The following is a 21908-nucleotide window of genomic DNA, read 5'->3' as shown; positions in this document are numbered from 1 at the left end:
CATGTGAAGAGGAAAGATGAATGATCGTTCGATTGAAAATCAATTTTATGAAAAAAGACTCTTAATAAAATCATATTTGGACTTCAATTTATATTTTCTTTTTGGATCGGGCTATGCGTTTTAGAATTCAGGCTACCATTGGTCATAACGCTGTGACATAATCACCAGACGGCAACCTACTATACATAGGATCACTTACGCTGTCAGTGCAGGAAGCACACAGGTCATTGGCTCCAATAAACATGGTGATCACTTTCCAATCATTTTTAAACGCTGACTGGTACTGAAATTGAAATAAAAAAATTGCATTATCATCTTTAGACACATAAGTATTAATGAACGTGCATCACGGTTGTAAACCTATCAGAATTCTCAAGATGTTATTAATAAAGTCCACCTCCCCCACCATTTTCCTACCACCCTTTGATTAAGCCAAACTTCAATTTTTCTAATGTACAGCATGAGTTTTCCTCATGAGTGGCTCAATTTACTCATGATAGTCCATATTCCATGGTGGACACTGGAACACGGGGCATTGGTAATGGTATGAGGAGCCTGACGCTCAGATATGTCCAACAGAGCCCAAAGGACAGAAATGGAACAATGGAAGAGAGGCGACAAACAGAACACCATGCAAGTACAATAATTCCCAGTACTGTTTCATCCACTGGGGGACACCGGGACACTTGAGATGTCCCAAAAGTTGTCATCTGAGAGGGATAGCTCAGTGCTAGTACAAAATACCTTGAGCCCAAGACTTGTATCTTGGGACATAAAAGTGTCAAATCTATAAACTTAGCGACGGTGGTGACTATATACTGAGCTGCCCAGTGGAGGCACTATGTCTTGCCACCCATGAAGCAGACTGGGCACAGTGTTCCTGCTCCCAACCCTGCAGAAATATCCCCTGCCAGTTGACAGACTTCCTCAAACAGTCTATGGACTGCTCGGAAGACAGTCATTCAAACTTGGGAGAAACATAGAAAACATATAGATCATCCATCCACTGTATGAAAAACATATATACAAAATGCTTGTACCATGACCAATAAGGAATAATGCCCTCTACATTCAAGGAACAACCTAAGCTAAAATCCTGATCCACAAATTGCTGCTTAATGTTAATCCTGGAGACAACCTTCGGCTGGCAGGTAGTCTACGTCTGCAGCACCGATGTTGAAGAACTTTATGTCCAATGTCGAAGAACTTTAGCAATGGATGGGGGAGAACCAAGTGGTTTTGCTCCATCGATGGCACAGCAAAACCCTATATTCTGAATAGCCCACGGGCCAGTCAGTCAAAGAAAATGGATAACCATCGATAGGTAAGACTATCGATGGTCATTCATCACATAGTTTATTACTATTGATGGCTGGTTGCAACTGCACCGTTGCCCATCCCTAGCTACTGTACCTTCATTAAGAAAAGTCTGTAACCCTTGATAAAAGTGAGCCATTTTTTAAAGAAGACCAAGAGCACAGATACTCGGACCTCAGCCACAGACCTGCCTTTAGCACTTCTGACTGAAAAAGAAGTCTAGTCAAGCAGAAAGCAGATCTTATATCCACACACACAAAGAATTATGAGTGCGCCAGAAACTATGATCATTTCTGTCAGAAACAGGTTTCCTGGCCTTCAATATGGTATGAACATGTTATCTGGAAAACCTTTCGTTTTTAAAGTAGAAGCCTTAATATCCAACCCATTAAAGCCAGCCGATGCATTGCAATACCAAAATGGTCTCACTCATCATTTGCAGCAAAGTGCTCCAAGGAAAAAAATATGACCTTCTCCCCACTGATACTAATCACTGGTGGGGAGTCTTGACAGTTAGCAAGAACAGTTCAGTAGAATCTTTGAAGGAAGTTCTGTGCCAGAGTCTTCCAGAAACTCTTCATCCACCTGGGAAGAGTGGTCGGAAGTAAAATCCTCTGAGGATAAAAGGTTCCAAAATGTTTTATGTCCTCTAGGAGTCGTTGTACATCCTCTCATGCATGATACCTTTATTAAACCATGCACAGATTGAGCCAGGCTTAGCCTGGGGTGGTCCATGGTTGTAGAGTGGAAGCATACTGGAGAGATCAGTCCGCCTCCCAGTGCAAGACGGCTCCCTTGAGGGGCCTGCAGGTTGATCAGTGGAAGCTCTACCATTCTGTTGCTTGTAGTCTTCACAGCTTTCATCTCTGGGCCCATAGCAGCTGCACCTCCTGCACCTATGGTAGCTACACCCCTGTATATAACACATGTAACTGTGACAGGGAAGGTGGCCCCTCTCAGCTCTGGGCCCCATAGCAGCAGCACCCCCTGCACCTATGGTAGCTACACCCTGTATATAACACATGTAACTGTGACAGGGAGGTGGCCCCTCTCAGCTCTGGGCCCCATAGCAGCTGCACATCCTGCACCGATGGTAGCTACACCCTGTATATAACACATGTAACTGTGACAGGGAAGGTGGCCCCTCTCAGCACTGGGTCCCATAGCAGCTGCACTCCCTGCACCTATGGTAGCTATACCCTGTATATAACACATGTAACTGTGAAAGGGAAGGTGGCCCCTCTCAGCTCTGGGCCCCATAGCAGCTGCACTCCCTGCACATATGGTAGCTACACCCTGTATATAACACATGTAACTGTGACAGGGAAGGTGGCCCCTCTCAGCTCTGGGCCCCATAGCAGCAGCTGCACTCCCTGCACCTATGGTAGCTACACCCTGTATATAACACATGTAACTGTGACAGGGAAGGTGGCCCCTCTCAGCTCTGGGCCCCATAGCAGCAGCTGCACTCCCTGCACCTATGGTAGCTACACCCTGTATATAACACATGTAACTGTGACAGGGAAGGTGGCCCCTCTCAGCTCTGGGCCCCATAGCAGCTGCACCCCGTGCACCTATGGTAGCTATACCCCTGTATATAACACATGTAACTGTGACAGGGAAGGTGGCCCCTCTCAGCTCTGGGCCCCATAGCAGCAGCACCCCCTGCACCTATGGTAGCTACACCCTGTATATAACACATGTAACTGTGACAGGGAGGTGGCCCCTCTCATCTCTGGGCCCCATAGCAGCTGCACTCCCTGCACCTATGGTAGCTATACCCTGTATATAACACATGTAACTGTGAAAGGGAAGGTGGCCCCTCTCAGCTCTGGGCCCCATAGCAGCTGCACTCCCTGCACATATGGTAGCTACACCCCTGTATATAACACATGTAACTGTGACAGGGAAGGTGGCCCCTCTCATCTCTGGGCCCCATAGCAGCTGCACCCCGTGCACCTATGGTAGCTACCCCAATGCCCTTGTCTTTTCAACACATTGCATCTTCCTCTGTAAACCCATGTGGCTGAAATCTAGGTGCACGGGTGCAGAATCACAGTGCGGTGGAAATTTTGTGCTGGGTGCCAGACGCGGTCCCGACAGTCGGAATCCCAACAGTCATTTACCCGACGTCGGGATCCGGACTGTCAAAGCGCAGACAGACAGGTTTTCCCTCGTGGGGGTCCACGACCCCCATAGAGGGAGAATAGAATAGGTGGCTCGCGTAGTGAGCCACCGTGCCCACAGTGTGGCGAGCGTAGCGAGCCTGCAAGGGGCTTTGTTGCGCTCACCATGCTGTCTGAGTCCGGGCAGTCGGGATCCCGACGTCGGGCTAATGCCTATCAGGATCCCGACTGTCGGAACCTTATACCAAACCCTTTTGTGCTTCATACTGAACATAATGTTAGACAACCTAATTCTACAGGTAACTCACAATGCCTTGGCTCATCTGGTCAATCAGTCTTCTGACTTGGGTCGGCATATCGCTGTAACACAGGATATAAGGTGCAGGAGATAATTATCATTTTTCAGGAATAAGTAACAAAGGAAAGTGACTGGGAAATGACGATGCTTTCTATAGAGATTAATAGCGGTCTCCTGCTGTGCTTTTCTACTTTATAAAGATAGATGGGATTTCCAGCCTCAGGAAGCTTGATATATATTATATAAAAATGCTCATAATGGATCTGCAAATGTTGGCTGCAGTGCAATAATATCTGGGGGTGGGGGGTGGACATCCCTCTTCAGTACCCAGGACCCGTTCAGTGGTCCGATTTCCAGGATACCTACAATTGGCCTCCATATGCTTTGCCATACTGGCAGGCAGAATCAGTTAACCCTGGGGGGGGGGGGGGGACGGGACACACGACACAACCTTGTTGCTGGGCAGCATCTGAGCCAAGGGCATAAATAAGTAAACCGTGGCAAGCTACAATGCCGGGACTTAAATATTGCCAATTTTGGGCCAAAATCCTGGGATCCTGCCAATTTGCCTCCCTAGATCTTACATTCATAGCCATCAGTATTGTATTGCCATCAGTACTGTACAGATGTGTCCTCATTCCCTGCAGTCACGCCAAACACCCCCTTTTGGCACGCCTAGTTGCATAACAAATCTCTAGTGCTGAGCATCTATTTTGCTAAAAATACGTTTTTATCACAATGCAATGCTACCGGGACGCCCCAGGGGACTCCGTAGAGTAATATGATGTATGACACTTGTATATCTGTGTGAGACTGAGGGCCTTATTCTAGTTCACTCTTTCTGACAAAATCCTTCTTAGATGGACAAAACCATGTGCACTGCAGGGGGCAGATGTAACATGTGCAGAGAGAATTAGATTTGGGTGAGTTATTTTGTTTCTGTGCAGAGAAAATACTGGCTGCTTTATTTTTACACTGCAATATAGATCTCACTTTGAAGTAAAACCTCACCCAAATCTAACTCTCTCTGCACATGTTACATCTGCCCCACCTGCAGTGCACATGGTTTTGTCCGTCTAAGAAGGATTTTGTCAGAAAGAGTGAACTAGAATAAGGCCCTGAGTCTCTGAATCTGTACACGAAGAGTTACAATGCAGCAGTCGCAGGTTCTCTCCAACAGAAGTGCTGTTCTGCTCTGTGTACCGTACCGGGTTTTTGCCACATGGACCCGGGTCAGCGTCGGTGTAAAAGGGGTAGCTGGGGGAAAAAAAAACACAGGTCAATTTCCCCGTAAATCCTAACCTGGTCCTGACCAGGATGGAACACGGATGGACCCGGGTGGGGGCAGTGTAAACGGGTATACCGGGTCATCAGACCCGGCTCCCGTTTACAGCAATGAGGAAGCAATCCACGATTTTGGTGTAAAAAGCGTATAACACACAGTATACAGGTGTCATATATTACACAGCACAGTCTCCTTTTTGTGTCCTAGTTTTTTTAGCAAAAAATTAGATGCCTGAAGTTAGCAGAGCTGAAAGGGGCACGGCATTGTGAATTGAGGCTAGCTGTATAATGACACAGCTGTAAGGGTTAACACCCGCCCCATGCTGGGTGGAAAAATATTCAGCAGAAACAGACATCCCATATTACCCATATCACCCTGCATGCTACAATTGAGCAAATCTTTGTAAAAAAGTTCTAATATTATCGGCTATTGCGCCTATCAATTTTTATTATGCTTAAACTGCAACTTTGTACAGATGTTATAGCTATTCCTTTGCAGCCTTGAATCTCTGGTATGGAGAGGTTTGTGCCTATGGGTGCCACCTGGTGGGAATATCATGCCATGCCACCCCTGCAGATTAGTCTACCTTTAACTGCAGCCTAAGCTGCTACAGTTATATAGGGGTCTGTGGAGACATACGTGGAAAATGGAGCTGGAAAGACAGAAGGTGGCTGGTGAAACAAAAGGAGGATGGAGCTGGATTGACAGAAGGGGGCTGGAGAGACATAAAGGAAATGTTGCTGGATAGACAAATAGCGCCTGTAGAGACACAAGGAGAATGGAGCTGGATAGACAGAAGGTGGCTGGAGAGACAAAGAGAATGGATCTGGATAGACAGAAGGTGGCTGGAGAGCATTAAGGAGAATGGAGCTGGATAGACAGAAGGTGGCTGGAGAGCATTAAGGAGAATGGAGCTGGATAGACAGAAAGAGGCTGGAGAGACAAAGAGAATGGATCTGGATAGAGAGAAGGAGGCTGGAGAAACATAAGGACAATGGGGCTGGATAGACAGAAGGTGGCTGGAGAGACATAAGGAGAAGGGAGCTGGATCGACAGAAGGGGGATGCAGAGAAATAAGGAGGTTGGAGCTAAAATGACGAAATGGGCAAAAATTTGTTATTGCCTCTTTAAGATGACGGTTGATGTTAAAGTTATACAGAATTTTAGGCAGGTTAGAGTCTTATTACATGCACATTGAAGTGCCCATACACTAGATCAAGTGTGGCCAAACCTGTCTTCAAGAGCTACCAACAGCTCATGTGTGTCAGCTAACCTGTGGATCTATAGTAGGAATGAATGGGATTGCTCCTCTGAGAATTTGCCCTAGTGTATGGGGGGCACCAAAGTCTGATACTAAAGGATGAAAAGGGAAATCTTACAAAGATTTGGCCCCAGGGACGGCTGCGTTGTAGAATGAGTTGTGAGCGGCGCTATTTCCAGTCTCCGTTGAGTATCCAGTGACCAAGGGGTTGAACTCAAGAAGAATATCTGTAAAGACAGAGATGAACAGTTTGTACTGAGTGATCCTGAGAAGAGAATGTAGGCCTGTAATATAATAATAACTGTATTGTCTCCAGGTAAAAGAAATGTTACTGGAATTACATTGTAAATTTTTTTAATACATCAGGGTTGCCGACTTTTGTTATCTCCTCTCTGGGAGAAGCCCGGAGAGGAGACTTTCAGCAAGAGTTCGGGGGCGGTGCTTGAGCGTGACGTCGTTAAGCCCCACCCCCATGCTGGAAAATGACCTTGTTTGCCTATCTCCGCAGAGGGGGCGGGGCTAAATTACAGCTCTGTGACTGTGGGGGGCAGTTATAATGGGGGGGGGGGGGGTAATATTGTGCCTAGGGGTGGCCGGTCCCCAAATTCTACCTCTGATTAAACATCATCAATAAAGAACAGATTCCTACCTGTTAATATGCTTTCCTCTACTCCACCATGGCAGCTACCAATGGGTTAAGTCCTGCAGGGTAGTATTCTGGAAAGGAAACAAAGAGAACACTTGGCCCTACATAAGCCGCTCCCTTCTAGGCCTCAGTGTCTTGTTAAACAGCTTATAATACAAATACATATGGGAAGGGAACTATGCTGCCATGGTGGAGTAGAGGAAAGCATATTAACAGGTAGGAATCTGTTCTTTCCTCTACCTCCCCATGGCAGCTACCAATGGGTTATACCCAAGCAGTAATATAATGGGAGGGATATAATATAATGATAATAATAATAGGTTACTTCACCTTGTTCTCTTATGAATAATAATTCATACATACAACTGCGCTCAGAACCTGTCTGCCAAACTTCGCATCAGCTGAAGAAGTTACGTCCACTCTGTAGTGCTTCACAAATGTATGCACTGATGACCAGCATGCAGCTTTGCAGAGTTCTTCGATAGATGCCCTCTCTTTTTCTGCCCAGGAGGCAGACACTGCTCTTGTAGAGTGGGCTTTGATACCTACTGGAGGTTGTTGACCTCCTAATTTATACGCTTCCACTATACATGTTTTTATCCATCTGGAGATGGTCATTTTGCCAGCTCCTTGACCTAAGTTATAACAAAGAGTCTATCAGAATTCCTAGAGGACAAAGTTTTTGTCAAGGTAAATTTTCAGTGCTCTCACCACGTCCAATTTATGCAATCTTTCTTCTTTACTGTTGGTCGGATTTGCGCAGAATGATGGTAACGCAATCTCTTGATTTATGTGGAAGGTTGATACTACCTTAGGTAGAAATTAGGGAGTAGTTCTTAATACTACCTTATCTTTAAAGAAATTAATGAACGGTTGCTTTGCCCACAGCGCCTGTAATTCAAACACTCTCCTGGTCGATGTGATGGCCACTAAGAAGACAACTTTAATAATCAACCATTTCATTGATATTTCTTCCATTGGTTAGAATGGGCTTTCTACTAATGTATTCAACACTAAATTGAGGTCCCATGGGGAGACTGGGGAATGAACGGCCGGCCTGATCCTCCTGGCTGCTTGCACGAATCTCTGAATATATTTATCTTCTACCAATTTAGTATCTAGCATGGCGGAAAGTGCTGATATCTGTACTTTGATAGAACTCGTAGAAAGGTTTCTATCTAGCCCCGTCTAAAGAAAGTCTAGTATCGTAGCAGTCTCAGATACCATTCTTTTTGCCCGTTTATAGAAAATCACATATTTCCTCCAGACTTGATGGTATGTTCTTGAAGTAGATCTCTTTCTGGCTTTAAGCAATGTTTCAATCGCCTTACCTGAAAAAAACCTCTGTCTTTTAGTGTCCGGACCTCAGTAGCCACACCGTCAGCTTCCAAACTTCCGGCTGTGCTCGCCACAGATTGTTCTGACCTATTAGTCTGTCGTAATTGGGTATCGTCCAAGGCTCGTCTATTGCCATCTTCACCAGCTTCATAAACCATGGCCTTCTTGGCCAGCATGGAATAACTGCAATCACTGTAGCCTTCTCTTCCTTTATCTTCCCGAGAAGCCGGGCTATTATCGGAACGGCGGAAATACGTACACAAGCTCCGCGTTCCACTCTGCTGTTAAAGCAACCAGTTGCTCTGCACCTTGATCCCAATGTCTGGAGAAAAAACTTTGACCTTTGCATTCTTTGCCGTGGCCTTTAGGTCTATCTGTGGCATGCCCCACATGCTCACCAGGGTATGGACTGCCTCTGTTGACAGCTCCCATTCTCCTGGTAATATCTTATGCCTGCTTAGGCTGTCTGCTTGCAGATTCTGGCTTCCGGCCACAAATACTGCCGATAGACTGTTTACTCTGTGTTCTGCCCACTCGATTACTTTCGCCACTTCTGTCATAAGGGTAAGGCTTCTTGTGCCCCCCTGTTTGTTCATGTATGCCACCACTGTCTGGTTGTCGGACCTCCCTACGACATCTTTTCCTAGCAGGTGATCCTGAAGGTGGGTACACGAAATCAGAACTGCTCTTATCTCTCTGAGGTTTGAATGACTTCTGCTCATTTTTCGGGTCCAGACCCCCTGAACCATGTGGTGTCCGCATACTGCTCCCCAGCCAGTCTGGCTGGCGTCGGTTGTTACTACTACTTGACTGGATACTAGGAATTTTTCTTCCTTGATTCAGTCTTTTCTCTTGAGACCATCAGTCGAGATCTTGATATGCACCTTTTGATAAATTTGATTGTTTGATTTTTGTTTCTCCTGTCCCCGTTCCATTGGGTCAGGAAACAATTTTGTAACATCCTCATGTGGAATCGCCCCCATGTTACTGCCTCTAGTGCTGCTGACAGCAGCCCTATCACCATTCGGTGACTCCATTTTGAATTTCTTTATCTGGACTTATGAATTTAATCTTCTCAGATCCAGAATCCGGAATCCGCCGGATGCCCCTTTCTACTACAAAGAACCTTGAGAGCCACGGTTTCAAGTGACTTTTTGCCATGTTTATAATCTAACCATGCTCCTCCAGGTACTCCTTCACTTTTTTGTGTGGTTTATTGCTTCTGACCTGCATCTTGCCATAATAAGGAGGTCGTCTAAGTACGGCCATATGGTAATTCCTTGCATTCTTAGATTTGCGACCAACACGATCAGTACTTTCGTGAATGTCCAAGGAGAGGTGGACCGGCCAAAGGGCAGGGTGACAAACTCATATGTAACATTTTTTTTTTTTTTTTTTTATTCTGAACCTTAAAAATTTGTGGTGACCTGGAAATATGGGTATGTGCCGATACGCACCCTGTAGGTCTATTGTAGTCAGAAAAACCCCAGGTATGATGTCGGGAAGGATCCTTCCTCTTCTTGATCCTTCTGTACCCCACTACTACTTTTTGTGCAATCATTTTCTCCAAGCTGGTGAATAATGCTGCCTTCTCTGTCCGGTTTTGAGGGACAGTAGAATCGATCTGCCACGTCCCTGGGTATCTTGCAAACTCTATTTTGTACCCTGATGTCAGAATTTCCCGATTTGTCTTTGACAAAACAGGACCAGACCTGGCTGTACTGTACAGTCTGCCTGTTCGGCATCATTGGTAGTTCTGTTTAGAGGAGAACCTCCCTTTCTGGCCCCTTTGGCCACGAAAAAAGCTTCTGTTGGCCGACCAGGACCTCCTGAAGCTACTGCCCGGCCTGTAAGCCCTTGCTTCTTTAAAGTCCGGTGCTGAATAACGGACTGATCTGTTGAGCGTGCCTCTTTTTTCCATGTCCTGTGGTAGCTAGACCGATTTTCCTCCAGAAATCTTTGTAATTATATCGTCTAGTTTGCTACCAAACAGGTACTTCCCCTGGAATGGCAGGGAGATCAGCTTCTGTTAGATTGCGTGTCAGCTGCCCACGGCTTGAGCCATAAGGCTCTCCTAGTCACCGCTGTAGTCGCAATGGATCTGGCTGCTTATTTGACGACATCTATGGAGGCATCACACAGAAACTCAACTGCGATCTGTATATTTGCATACTTTGACAAGTTCTGATCTCTTGATACCGTCTAATGTGTCAGACTCTAGGTCTTGACACCAAGACCTTAGCACCCTGGCGGTCACCGCTATGGCTGCTGATGCATTCATAAAGGCCCCCGAGGTAACATGTTTTTTAAAATTTTTAATTTTTATTTTTTTTTTTGTATTTTTCTGGCCAACCTCTATCTCTCTCTCCATCGCATCCTTAAAGATGTTAGCATCCTCCAATGGAAGGGTTTTTATTTATTTATTTTTTTATTTATTAAATTTTTTATTTAATTTTGTTTTTTAATTTTTTTTTTTTTTTTATAAAAATTTTTTTTTTTTTTATTTTACTTATTTATTTATTTATTTTTTTTATTTATTTTATTTAATTTTTTTTTTTTATTATTATTTATTTTTTTATTTAAAAAATTTTTTTTTTATTTATTTATTTATTTTTTTCGAGATTCTGGCTATGGCCGCATCTACCTTAGGGCATCCTACCACTCATGGACCTGATCCGCTGCAAAGGGATACATCTTTGAAACCTTAAGTGGAATTCCCACCTTTTTATCCGGGTATTTCCACTCTTCTTCTACTATCTCTTTAAGGATTTTAGATAGGGGAAACACCTTAGCCCTTTTTTTCTTATCCATGAAGAGAAGATCCTGTAATTTTCCTTCCTCCTTGGAATACCCTATATTCAGGGACTTACGTATGAGTTCCAGCAAGATTTTCACCAAGACTGGATTAAAATCTTATTCATCCTTATCTTGGTTAATTTCACCTTCTTCTAAGTCTGCCTCCTTTACTAAAGGTTCCTCAGAGTCTGCAGACTCGTCTTATAATATTGCTCTGCTCCTCTTTTTAGATGATACTTTTAGTTATATCCTCTTTAGTAACAAACGTGTCAGCTATTGCTGCTTCAAGCATAATTACTAGTTCTGACATATTCTGGGTTCCACCCTGCTGAATGTCACAGGTGGTTCCAATGCATTTGTCTGGGAGCAGTTAATCACACATAGTGCATTTAGCAGCATGGTGTTTCTAAACAATAAAAACAGTCACCACTGTTATCCATTTGCAATCCTTTCAAATCACTCTAATATTTCTATTCCTCATTCCTGGCTTACCCTGATTTCCTTTGCTGCTTTTTATCTTCCTCCATTATGGCCGCTATCTGCTTTAACAGCTTTCAGCTATAAGCATTAGTAATCACAAGTATTGCAAGCCATAAGATTTTGCTCCAGCATTCACTGCAAGGAGTCTTACCCGGTCTGCTGAGTCCCAGTCTCTTGTGCATTTGTCTGGGCCCTTTTACTGGTGCTGCCTTCCGGACTCTGGAAACCCAGACAGTTCTGCCTTCCAGTGCCCCATTCAAAGCACGCGCCCCAGCATCCTGGCTTCCTTGTGCCCGGAGATCCCAGCGTCTAGTTCCACGCTGCTTGGATGCCTCCAGGCTACTCAGCAGACCCCCAGGTACCCCTTACTGCTCTGGGCAGCGGAGACCCGTTCGTTTTTCTCTCCGGCCTCAACCCCATCTACTCCAGGTAGTGGAGAGGGCAGCAGCTCAGGGTAAGCCATGCTCCTACTACCCTGGAAAGGAAAAAAAGACACTGAGGCCTAGAAGGGAGGGGCTTATGTAGGGCCAAGTGTTCTCTTTGTTTCCTTTCCAGAATACTACCCTGCAGGACTTAACCCATTGGTAGCTGCCATGGGGAGGTAGAGGAAATGTATTTTTTATTTATTGTTTTATACTTACTTGGTAAGGTGGTGACATGGTCCAATGTAGAATCACCGCCAATGCTGGAATGCACAGGAATATAATTATTATATACGTTATTATTCATTTTCTTTCAATTATTATTATTGACAAGTGACTGCATAGTCATGTACACAATACCTTTATTGCAGCCTATAAGCCCTCCCTTGCTAATAGCTTCAGTAAGCGTACACATCCCCTAGTGTGGTGGGGGTTTAGGTGTGGGGGGGTTAGGTGTGTGTGTGTGTGTGTGGGGGGGGGTGTAGTGGTCATTCGGTCGGGTGACATTTACCTGTTTGCTAGGCTGCAAAGATATCATCATTGGCATATCTATATAATAGGGTGCAGGTTGCACACCTCTCGCCCCGCATCCATATAAATCAGGGTTGCCGACTTTTAAATGCTCCTCTCCGGGAGAAGCCCGGAGAGGAGACTTTCCTTACCCGATCGGGGGCGGGGCTTGACTGTGATGTCATTAAGCCCCGCCCCGATTACAGGAAATAGGAGAAATTACTGCTCTCCATGGAGGGGGCGGGGCTAAAATGACACGATTGTGCCATTTTAGCTTCGCCCCCTCTTCTGAGACCCGCGGATTGCGGCATTTACATGCCGCGATTCGGGGGGCTCAGGGGGGTCCACCAGATTCCGGGAGGGTTACCCACCCTTTCGGGGGCCGGGAGGGGGAACCGATTTTCGGGAGACTCCCGGGAATTCCGGGAGGGTCGGCAACCCTGATATAAATATAGTTACACCCCACACCACTGTAGTTCCGCGGTGGCTGGTGCTACAGACAGAAATTGCTGTGAAAACAGCCCAATCGCCATTTCCCCAGTGACTTAGTAGAGATGTCCCCAGGAACAAGGCACAGCCGCCATTTTCCCAGAGACCTGTGCATGCTCAGTAGATGCTGCCAGAGAGGATGGGCCCTGCACAGAGCCTACACATGGCCTCTCTCCTTTGCTGCTGTCAACATTTTAACTGTCAACTTTATGTACATCTCGGCTTTTTGGTTGTTGACCTTTTGATTTTTTACTTTCTGGTGTTGACGTTTTGTCTCTGTTCTGACTGTCTATGGGGCCGATTCAGACCAAATTCAGCCCTATTAGCGAACAGGTGAAAAATCATTTGATGGTAAGCGATAATCAAATGATTTTTCACCCGTGTGGGCGCATTCGAGGGTTTGTGTTAGTGTACACTTCCCCTCACATATAGAGAGGGGATTCCATCGGGGCGTGCGCGGGGGGTATTGGTGTGCGAACATACACAGCCTAGCAAACAGGTCCGAATCAGGCCCTAAGATATGTGCTTGTCAGCAATATAACTGTCGACATGACGATGGCATCCTGTGAATGGGGGATATGCCAATAGGGGGGTTGTTTTGATTTCTTCGCTTCCAGCTATATTCGCCGACCCGTTCGCACCTAGCAGTGGGGGCGTTCTGCGCCCATGTGAATGCCCATAGTTGGATGGTCGTTTCCATGAAAACGCTGGGCATTCCCATAGCGATTTCACAATGACACGGATGCAGGGGGCGGGCAACTAATGTCAGCGGATATCAGCTGCCCGTCCGCTTCCCGCACAGGGTGCCCGGAGAATGATTTTGTCCCCGCACGCAAGGCCATGAATGGATGTATATGCAAAACATGCATTCGCGTGCGTATGGGGATATTTGGGGTTTGAGGCGGGGCGGCGGCGTTTGAATGACGCGCAAAGCTGTGGATTTTGCAGCTTTGCGTGTCAACCAGAATAACCCCCATAATCCTATTTGTATCACAAACACTGTGAGCATATTACCAGATATATGTCAATGTGTAACCTATGTACATTGCTGCCATCTATAATGTCAGTTACCTCCAGGATAATCCGCGGTAATTTTTCAGCACATCTAACACATCTCCTGGAGGAGAACCAATCCCGTTCCCGGCCTGAAACGTAATAACAGAAAAAGTACATGATATTGCGCTGTAACTCCCACATACTGTATTACTGCACCTGATGACGTTTCTCACGTGCCCGCGTATAGAAGCTGCAATTAGTATTTTTGAAGATGGAGGGAGCTAATGTACAAACTTCATATTACTCCTCTGTGGTGGCTTCATTCCCTGTACCAAGATGGCCGCTGAGGCTACCGCTGTGCAATCTTGTCTACTGTGTTAAAGCACCACAGTGGGAAAACACATTTACCACACAGTTCTTCATCATACTTTCCGACGTTTAATGTCTCCTCTCCTTCCCCGAAGAGCCACAAATACCAGTGTTTGAATGGGCAGAGAAGAGGGAGCTTGCTCTAGATCTTATATTTTTCTAGTCTCATTTATGTGCGCGTTAAGCTACAGTTATAAGGATACATAGGATGGATGTCTGTAATCACATTTTTGTATTAAATTCTGGAAAATGCAAATGTTGACCTAATGCTCTATTGAAAGAATAGGGTGTACCGCTGCTTAATTACCAACAAGTGAGGCTGGGTACACAACTAAATGATATGGATACCTGGCCAACAGCATGACCAATATAATGATATATCAGGCGTCCCACTGAAATGTATATCAAACAGTTGCCCAATATATCATTCACGGTCACGTTCCCCTGCAAGTGGTCATTGCCAAGAGCATACCATTGTTTGGAAACACAAGATTTGTGCCCGATATCTCGTTGAGTATCAGCCTTATCCAAATATCCGTTATCCTAATTATTTCGAAAACCATACATTCCAGAAAGTGAAGAAAAAAAAATCCTGCTAAAAGCACTACTGGGTACATCTGTAAGAGCACTACTGAGGACATGACATGTAACTGGCACTACTGAGGACATCTGTAACAGCACTACTGAGGACATGGAATGTAACTGGCACTACTGAGGACATGATATGTAACTGGCACTACTGAGGACATCTGTAACAGCACTACTGAGGACATGGAATGTAACTGGCACTACTGAGGACATGATATGTAACTGGCACTACTGAGGACATCTGTAACAGCACTACTGAGGACATGCAGGGCCGGTGCAAGGCACCGGAGTGCCCCAGGCGAGTCGGGGTGGGGGCGCCCCGGTGCCGGGGGGGGGGTGGTACCTGTTGAAAAAACTTGCGGCCCCGGCGTCCCTGCAGTGCTGGGGCGGTCAGGGGTGTCCGTGCCGCAGGGGTACCTGCGGCGCCGTCATGTGTATAAAGCTGGCTGCGGCCGGCGGGGTCCCTGTAGTGAATAGAAAATAACTAGTGCTTCCCGCGCCGCCGCGCGCATAGCGCTAGTTATTTTCTATTCACTACAGGGACCCCGCCGGCCGCAGCCAGCTTTATACACATGACGGCGCCGCAGGTACCCCTGCGGCACGGACACCCCTGACCGCTCCAGCAGCACTGCAGGGACGCCGGGGCCGCATGTTTTTTCCACAGTTCGCTGGGGGTGAGGGGCGAACTGCCGCCCTCCAGGTGCCGGCGCCCTAGGCAAATGCCTAGAGCTGCCTAGTGGTGGCGCCGGCCCTGAGGACATGGCATGTAACTGGCACTACTGAGGACATGATAAGTAACTGGCACTACTGAGGACATCTGTAACAGCACTACTGAGGACATCGCATGTAACTGGCACTACTGAGGACATGATATGTAACTGGCACTACTGAGGACATCTGTAACAGCACTACTGAGGACATGGCATGTAACTGGCACTACTGAGGACATGATATGTAACTGGCACTACTGAGGACATCTGTAACAGCACTACTGAGGACATGGCATGTAACTGGCACTACTGAGGACATGACATGTAACTGGCACTACTGAGGACATGATACGTAACTGGCACTACTGGGTACATATGTAACAGCACTACTGAGGCCATGATATGTAACTGGCACAACTGATGACATGATATGTAACTGGCACTACTGGGGACATGATATGTAACTGGCACTACTGGGGACATGATATGTAACTGGCACTACTGATGACATGATATGTAACTGGCACTACTGGGGACAGGATATGTAACTGGCACTACTGGGGACATGATCTGTAACTGGCACTACTGGGGACATGATATGTAACTGGCACTATATATATGTGCAAGAAAATCATTGCTTGGTATTCAAATTCAGTGCCTGAGATAGGACACAAACTTTGTTACATGTTTTGAAACCTTGTTTCATGCACAAATAAAATATATATATATGTGTGTATTTCATGTGTGTGATGTGTTTGTACAACATAAATGCAAGATACAGCATGGAAATATTCTGAAATACGAAATAATCCATTATGCAAAATTCTTCTGGTCCCGAGCATTTTGGATAAGGGATACTCAACCTGTATAAGACATTCTGGTTCACTCGCAAAGGCAAATTCCTTCTCAAATGGACAAAACCATATGCACTGCAGGTGGGGCAGATGTAACTGATGTAGAGAGAGTTAGATTTGGGTGGGACGTGTTCAAACTGATATCTATATTGCAGTGTAAGAATAAAGCAGTCAGTATTTACCCTGCGCAGAAACAAAATAACTCACCCAAATCGAATTCTCTCTGTACAAGTTAAATCTGCCCCACCTGCAGTGCACATGGTTTTGTCCATTTGAATAGGAATTTGCCTTTGCGAGTAAACCAGAATAAGGCCCTATGTGTAGCTAACAAGCGCATGTAAGCCCTGGCAAGGTTCTCCGGCAGCCTGCTAAAAATAAGGTTTTAGTTAATTACTGCAAAACCGGTATTTCTGATGTCATTCTATTATTGTAAAAATAAATTCTGAATCTAAGTTTGACTCAGCAGAGCATTGGGGGTAATTCAGACCTGATTGCACTGCGGCGAATTCGCGCACTGGGCGATTATCGATAGACTGCGCATGCTTACGGAACCTAGTGCACATGCACAAAGCTAAGAAAAACGCAGGCGTGCCTAGGAAACCGCTGGGAGTGTCCGAAGAAGGGCTAGGTGTGCCACAGTGTTATAGCGGAGGGTGTGTGACATCAGCTCCGGGCCGGATACACCTTTATCCATCGCACCACAGAGTATGTCTCTGGCTCCTCTGATCCTGTCTGTGATGACTGGTGCCCAATGTACAAATCATTCCATAGGGACCCTGTACCGATTCTGGACCTATTCACATGGTTGCCGAAAGATATGCTTGCTGTGCAAATGGATTTGTACAATTCCTGGCTACGGTTGTCCTTCCCTCTGGGACCACCTTTGAAGAAAGAGCAGCGGCCCCTGGCAAAAGGTCCTCTGGACCCACGGTTGACTGTTGAATGGACTGAAATGATTGTCCTCTGGACTTAGAGGCTCACACCTGTATCTAAGGCATCTTTTCTACAGTGGGTACATAGTAGGATGATTTGAACGATTTGTCCTAACGACCCATCCTGCCATGTCAATGTGTTAGTAATTAGTATGCATATGTAATTCATCTTTCTCAAAATTACGATCACTTTTGCACAGCCGTACAGTGAGCCAAATTGCATACAAATTGCCTTCATACTGCTACAATATCTCATTTCTCCGTCACTTCTCAGCTGCACTACAAAGACTTACGGTCAGTGAGTCGCCGACAGCTGCGACGATGGTAATGTCCCCCGGCCTCAGCGCATGCACTACAACAGAATAAGAACGGGGTTTTAGGAGATGATAAAGGAAACCATAGAACAGGGCTGGCAAAACCGGTCCTGGAGTTCTACCAACGGTCCAGGTTTTTCAAATCACCTAGCTGGTGCCCAGCTGTAGTCATTACTAACTGTCACATTTCCCAGATCACCTAGCTGGTGCACAGCTGTAGTCATTACTAACTGTCACATTTCCCAGACCCCCTAGCTGGTGCACAGCTGTAGTCATTACTAACGATCACATTACCCAGATCCCCTAGCTGGTGCACAGCTGTAGTCATTACTAACTGTCACCTTTCCCAGATCACCTAGCTGGTGCACAGGTGCAGTTATTACTAACTGTCACCTTTCCCAGACCACCTAGCTGGTGCACAGGTGCAGTCATTACTAACTGTCACATTTTCAAACCTGCTGCATTCATTCCTACTATAGATCCACAGGTGACCTGAGACACATGACCTGTTGGCAGAGCTTGAGGACAGGTTTGGCCACCCCTGCCATAGAGGCGATAGAGAGGATTCTCTACAAGAAAGCATTTACATATAGGGGTTGTGTTTGTGCATTACCGGAGGTGGGTTTCGAAGGCGACGGAGAGCGGTCCGCACAGGTAAGTGTGCTCCCATGCACCTACAGCAAATGAAGACGGTAATAAGTGAAACACGTTACAATGGTACCAGTCTTATTAACAGCTCTTATACTATGTAGCAGCACAAAAAGCACATAAAATATTATACAAAAACATAGTGGTTATACTATAGGTTAGCAGTTTAAGGCAGCCCCTTATTAAAAATTAGGGTATGATTTAATAATATTGGATTAACATTTAGTGCATACATAATTCTTGCTGCTTTTTCCAGAGAATGGGCCTAATTCAATACCTCTCACTAAGCAGCGGTCGTTCGCGGTCCTCCCCTTGCCCTTCCCCCTCTGTGCAAACTCCTCGGCAACTGTGATGGTCGCAGAAGGCATTTGACAGCAGCCCTCCCCTACACCTGTGTATATACAGTATACGCATGTGCAGAGCTGCACTATACACCGAGGACCAATTGATCCTGATGTGTGTGACACTTGTCTCTGGACAGCCTGCCTATAATGGGTCTCAGGAGAGTTGTTTAGGATCATTCAGAATGGGTCCAGGCCCGGATTGGAGGAGCCATCACCTATCGTTGTGATGTCACCTGCTGGTTGCCAGGGAATCAGGCCTCATGCCTTGGATTTGGTTATCCAGCCCTTCCTGCTATCTAACTCTAACCTTCCCCCACAGCCCAACCCTAACGTTTGTACCCCGCAGCCTAACTGCTGCCTAAACCCAACCCTCCAGCCCAGAAGCCTAAAGGGCCCCATACATCAGCAATTAATTGTGACAATTTTCAGATATGGAGATGATTGCCACAATTAATTTTAGATGTGTGGGCTCCCCCTTTTGGCAATCCCAATCACAATCGCCAATCGATTGCTTAATCAGGTTTTTAAACATGTTTAATAATCTGGTATTCTCTGCAGATCTTTTTTAGATGTGTGGTCATTCCCAATTCGTTTTCTTCATCTATTTACATTATGAACAGCTGAAATGACAATCGATTGGGGCAATTTACAGATATGAAGATGCAATCTTTAGATGGAAAAATCTGCCGATCACTGAAAAAATCTGTAATGTGTGGGCAAAGTCGGATAGATCTGAAAATCCATTTATCTGGCCAAAATATCCCAATATCTGAAAATCCATAAATTGTGATTGCTGATGTATGGGGCCCATAACCCTCCCTTCTACGTGCCTAATCCCAACCCAAACTGCTGACGGCCTAGCTTGCTGGGAGCCAGTATATATATGGACTGTGGAAAACCAGAGTACTCAGAGGAAACCCACTCAGGCACAAGGAGAATATACCAAATCCACACAGTTTAGCCATAGTGGAAATCAAACCCAAAACCTCAATGCTGTCAGGCTGTAATTCCATTACCCCAGCCGTGCCGCCCATTTTAAAGTGTTCAGTACAGCAGTCATTTTGTGAGTTCATGAAAATGCAGCCAACAGTCAGCTCACCAGGACCTAGAGACATCAATGTGGTAGAGTTCATCTGATTTCTAATAGATCCATATTGGGAATGGCTGCCTGTGCGGCGGACATAGGGGTAGACTTTCTAAATAAAAAATATTGAATTTTAAAATAAATTAGATATAGAAAGTACTTACAGGATCTGGGGTAATGGTTGGGACAATGTAGTTGCTGTTCTTTGCAGTCTTCAGATAAGGGTCATCCTAGAAAGAAAGGTACCAGGTATGTAGGATCATGGAATTAGCATAATTAAATAAGATAAAGGGGTGGGATGCAGCAATGTCAGTAATGGAGGTGTGATTGCATTTCCCATATGCATCTACATCAAGAACGCTAGACGTTCCAGAGCTTGGACCAGGCATTCTCTCTGGTAACAGCCAGGCAGCACATGCCGATTCCATATCCTCTCTCATAACAGCCAGGCAGCACATGCCAATCCCACATCATCACTGACAACAGCCAGGCAGCACATGCCAATCCTATATCCTCCCTAATAACAGCCAGGCAGCACATGCCTATCCTACATCCTCTCTGATAACAGCCAGGCAGCACATGCCAATTCCACATCATCACTGACAACAGCCAGGCAGCACATGCCGATCCCATATCCTCTCTCATAACAGCCAGACAGCACATGCCAATCCTACATCATCACTGACAACAGCCAGGCAGCACATGCCAATCCCACATCATCACTGACAACAGCCAGGCAGCACATACACCGCTCACATCATCTCTGATAACAGCCAGGCAGCACATGCCGATCCTATATCCTCCCTAATAACAGCCAGGCAGCACATGCCGATCCTATATCCTCCCTAATAACAGCCAGGCAGCACATGCCGATCCTACATCCTCTCTCATAACAGCCAGGCAGCACATGCCAATCCCACATCATCACTGACAACAGCCAGGCAGCACATGCCAATCCCACATCATCACTGACAACAGCCAGGCAGCACATGCCAATCCCACATCATCACTGACAACAGCCAGGCAGCACATACACCGCTCACATCATCTCTGATAACAGCCAGGCAGCACATGCCGATCCTATATCCTCCCTAATAACAGCCAGGCAGCACATGCCGATCCTACATCCTCTCTGATAACAGACAGGCAGCACATGCCAATCCCACATCATCACTGACAAAAGCCAGGCAGCATATGCCCATCCCATATCATCTCTGATATCAGCCAGGCAGCACATGCCCAGCCTTCATCATCTATGATAACAGCCAGGCATCACATGTCCATCCCACATCCTCTCTGGTAACAGCCATGCAGCACATGCCCATCCCACATCATCTCTGATAACAGCCAGGCAGCACACACCCATCCCACATCCTATCTAATAACAGCCAGGCAGCACATGCCCATCCCACATCATCTCCGATAACAGCCAGGCAGCACACACCCATCCCACATCATCTCTGATAACAGCCAGGCAGCACATACCCATCCCACATCATCTCTACCAGCCAGGCAGCACATACCCATCCCACATCATCTCTGATAACAGCCAGGCAGCACATACCCATCCCACATAATCTCTACCAGCCAGGCAGCACATGCAGATCCCACATCCTATCTAATAACAACCAGACAGCATATGCCAATCCCACATCATCTCTGGTAACAGCCAGGCAGCACATGCCCATCCCCCATCATCTCTGGTAACAGCCAGGCAGCACATGCCCATCCCACATCATCTCTGGTAACAGCCAGGCAGCACATTCCCAGCCACCATCCTCTATCATAACAGCCAGGATGTCAATGCTCCTCCTTAGTACATATCTGGTAACAGCCACACAAAACGTTCCCAGTAGGACTAGGTTCAGTCGTCCCGTTGTATTACACAAATATTTATATGTATTTATTGTGCAGCCCTCGCCAGTCCATGCTGGTTATACGTATTCCTTCACTTGTCTTACCTGAGGGGGGCAATCAATACTGATATCTTCATCCAGTGCCTGGCTATTGGTCTTCTTGCCGACAGGTTCAAACTAGGAGAACAGAGAAAAAGTATTACTATAGGTGATTGTATAAGTATATCACCGTACATCAGTATAGA

The 21908-nt window shown here is 46.1% G+C and overlaps 1 protein-coding gene across 1 annotated transcript in view; it reads right to left on the bottom strand.

The window, feature by feature from the left end:
* The window catches only part of LOC146062843 (phospholipase B1, membrane-associated-like), a 172952-nt gene that overhangs the window by 68114 nt on the left and 82930 nt on the right, over positions 1-21908 (bottom strand). Inside the window, exons 28-36 of the mRNA XM_083174849.1 lie at positions 21769-21840; positions 19972-20037; positions 18345-18405; positions 17711-17769; positions 14040-14113; positions 12189-12232; positions 6406-6514; positions 3752-3803; positions 200-283 (exon numbers count right to left, since the gene is read on the bottom strand). Of these exons, the coding sequence (XP_083030975.1) occupies positions 200-283; positions 3752-3803; positions 6406-6514; positions 12189-12232; positions 14040-14113; positions 17711-17769; positions 18345-18405; positions 19972-20037; positions 21769-21840 (621 nt within the window). The remainder of the gene's footprint in view (positions 1-199; positions 284-3751; positions 3804-6405; positions 6515-12188; positions 12233-14039; positions 14114-17710; positions 17770-18344; positions 18406-19971; positions 20038-21768; positions 21841-21908) is intronic.

Source organism: Crinia signifera, chromosome 3 (genome assembly GCF_055691185.1).
Source record: "Crinia signifera chromosome 3, ASM5569118v1, whole genome shotgun sequence".
Lineage (NCBI taxonomy): Eukaryota > Metazoa > Chordata > Amphibia > Anura > Myobatrachidae > Crinia > Crinia signifera.
This window is presented reverse-complemented; position numbering and strand designations above follow the sequence as displayed.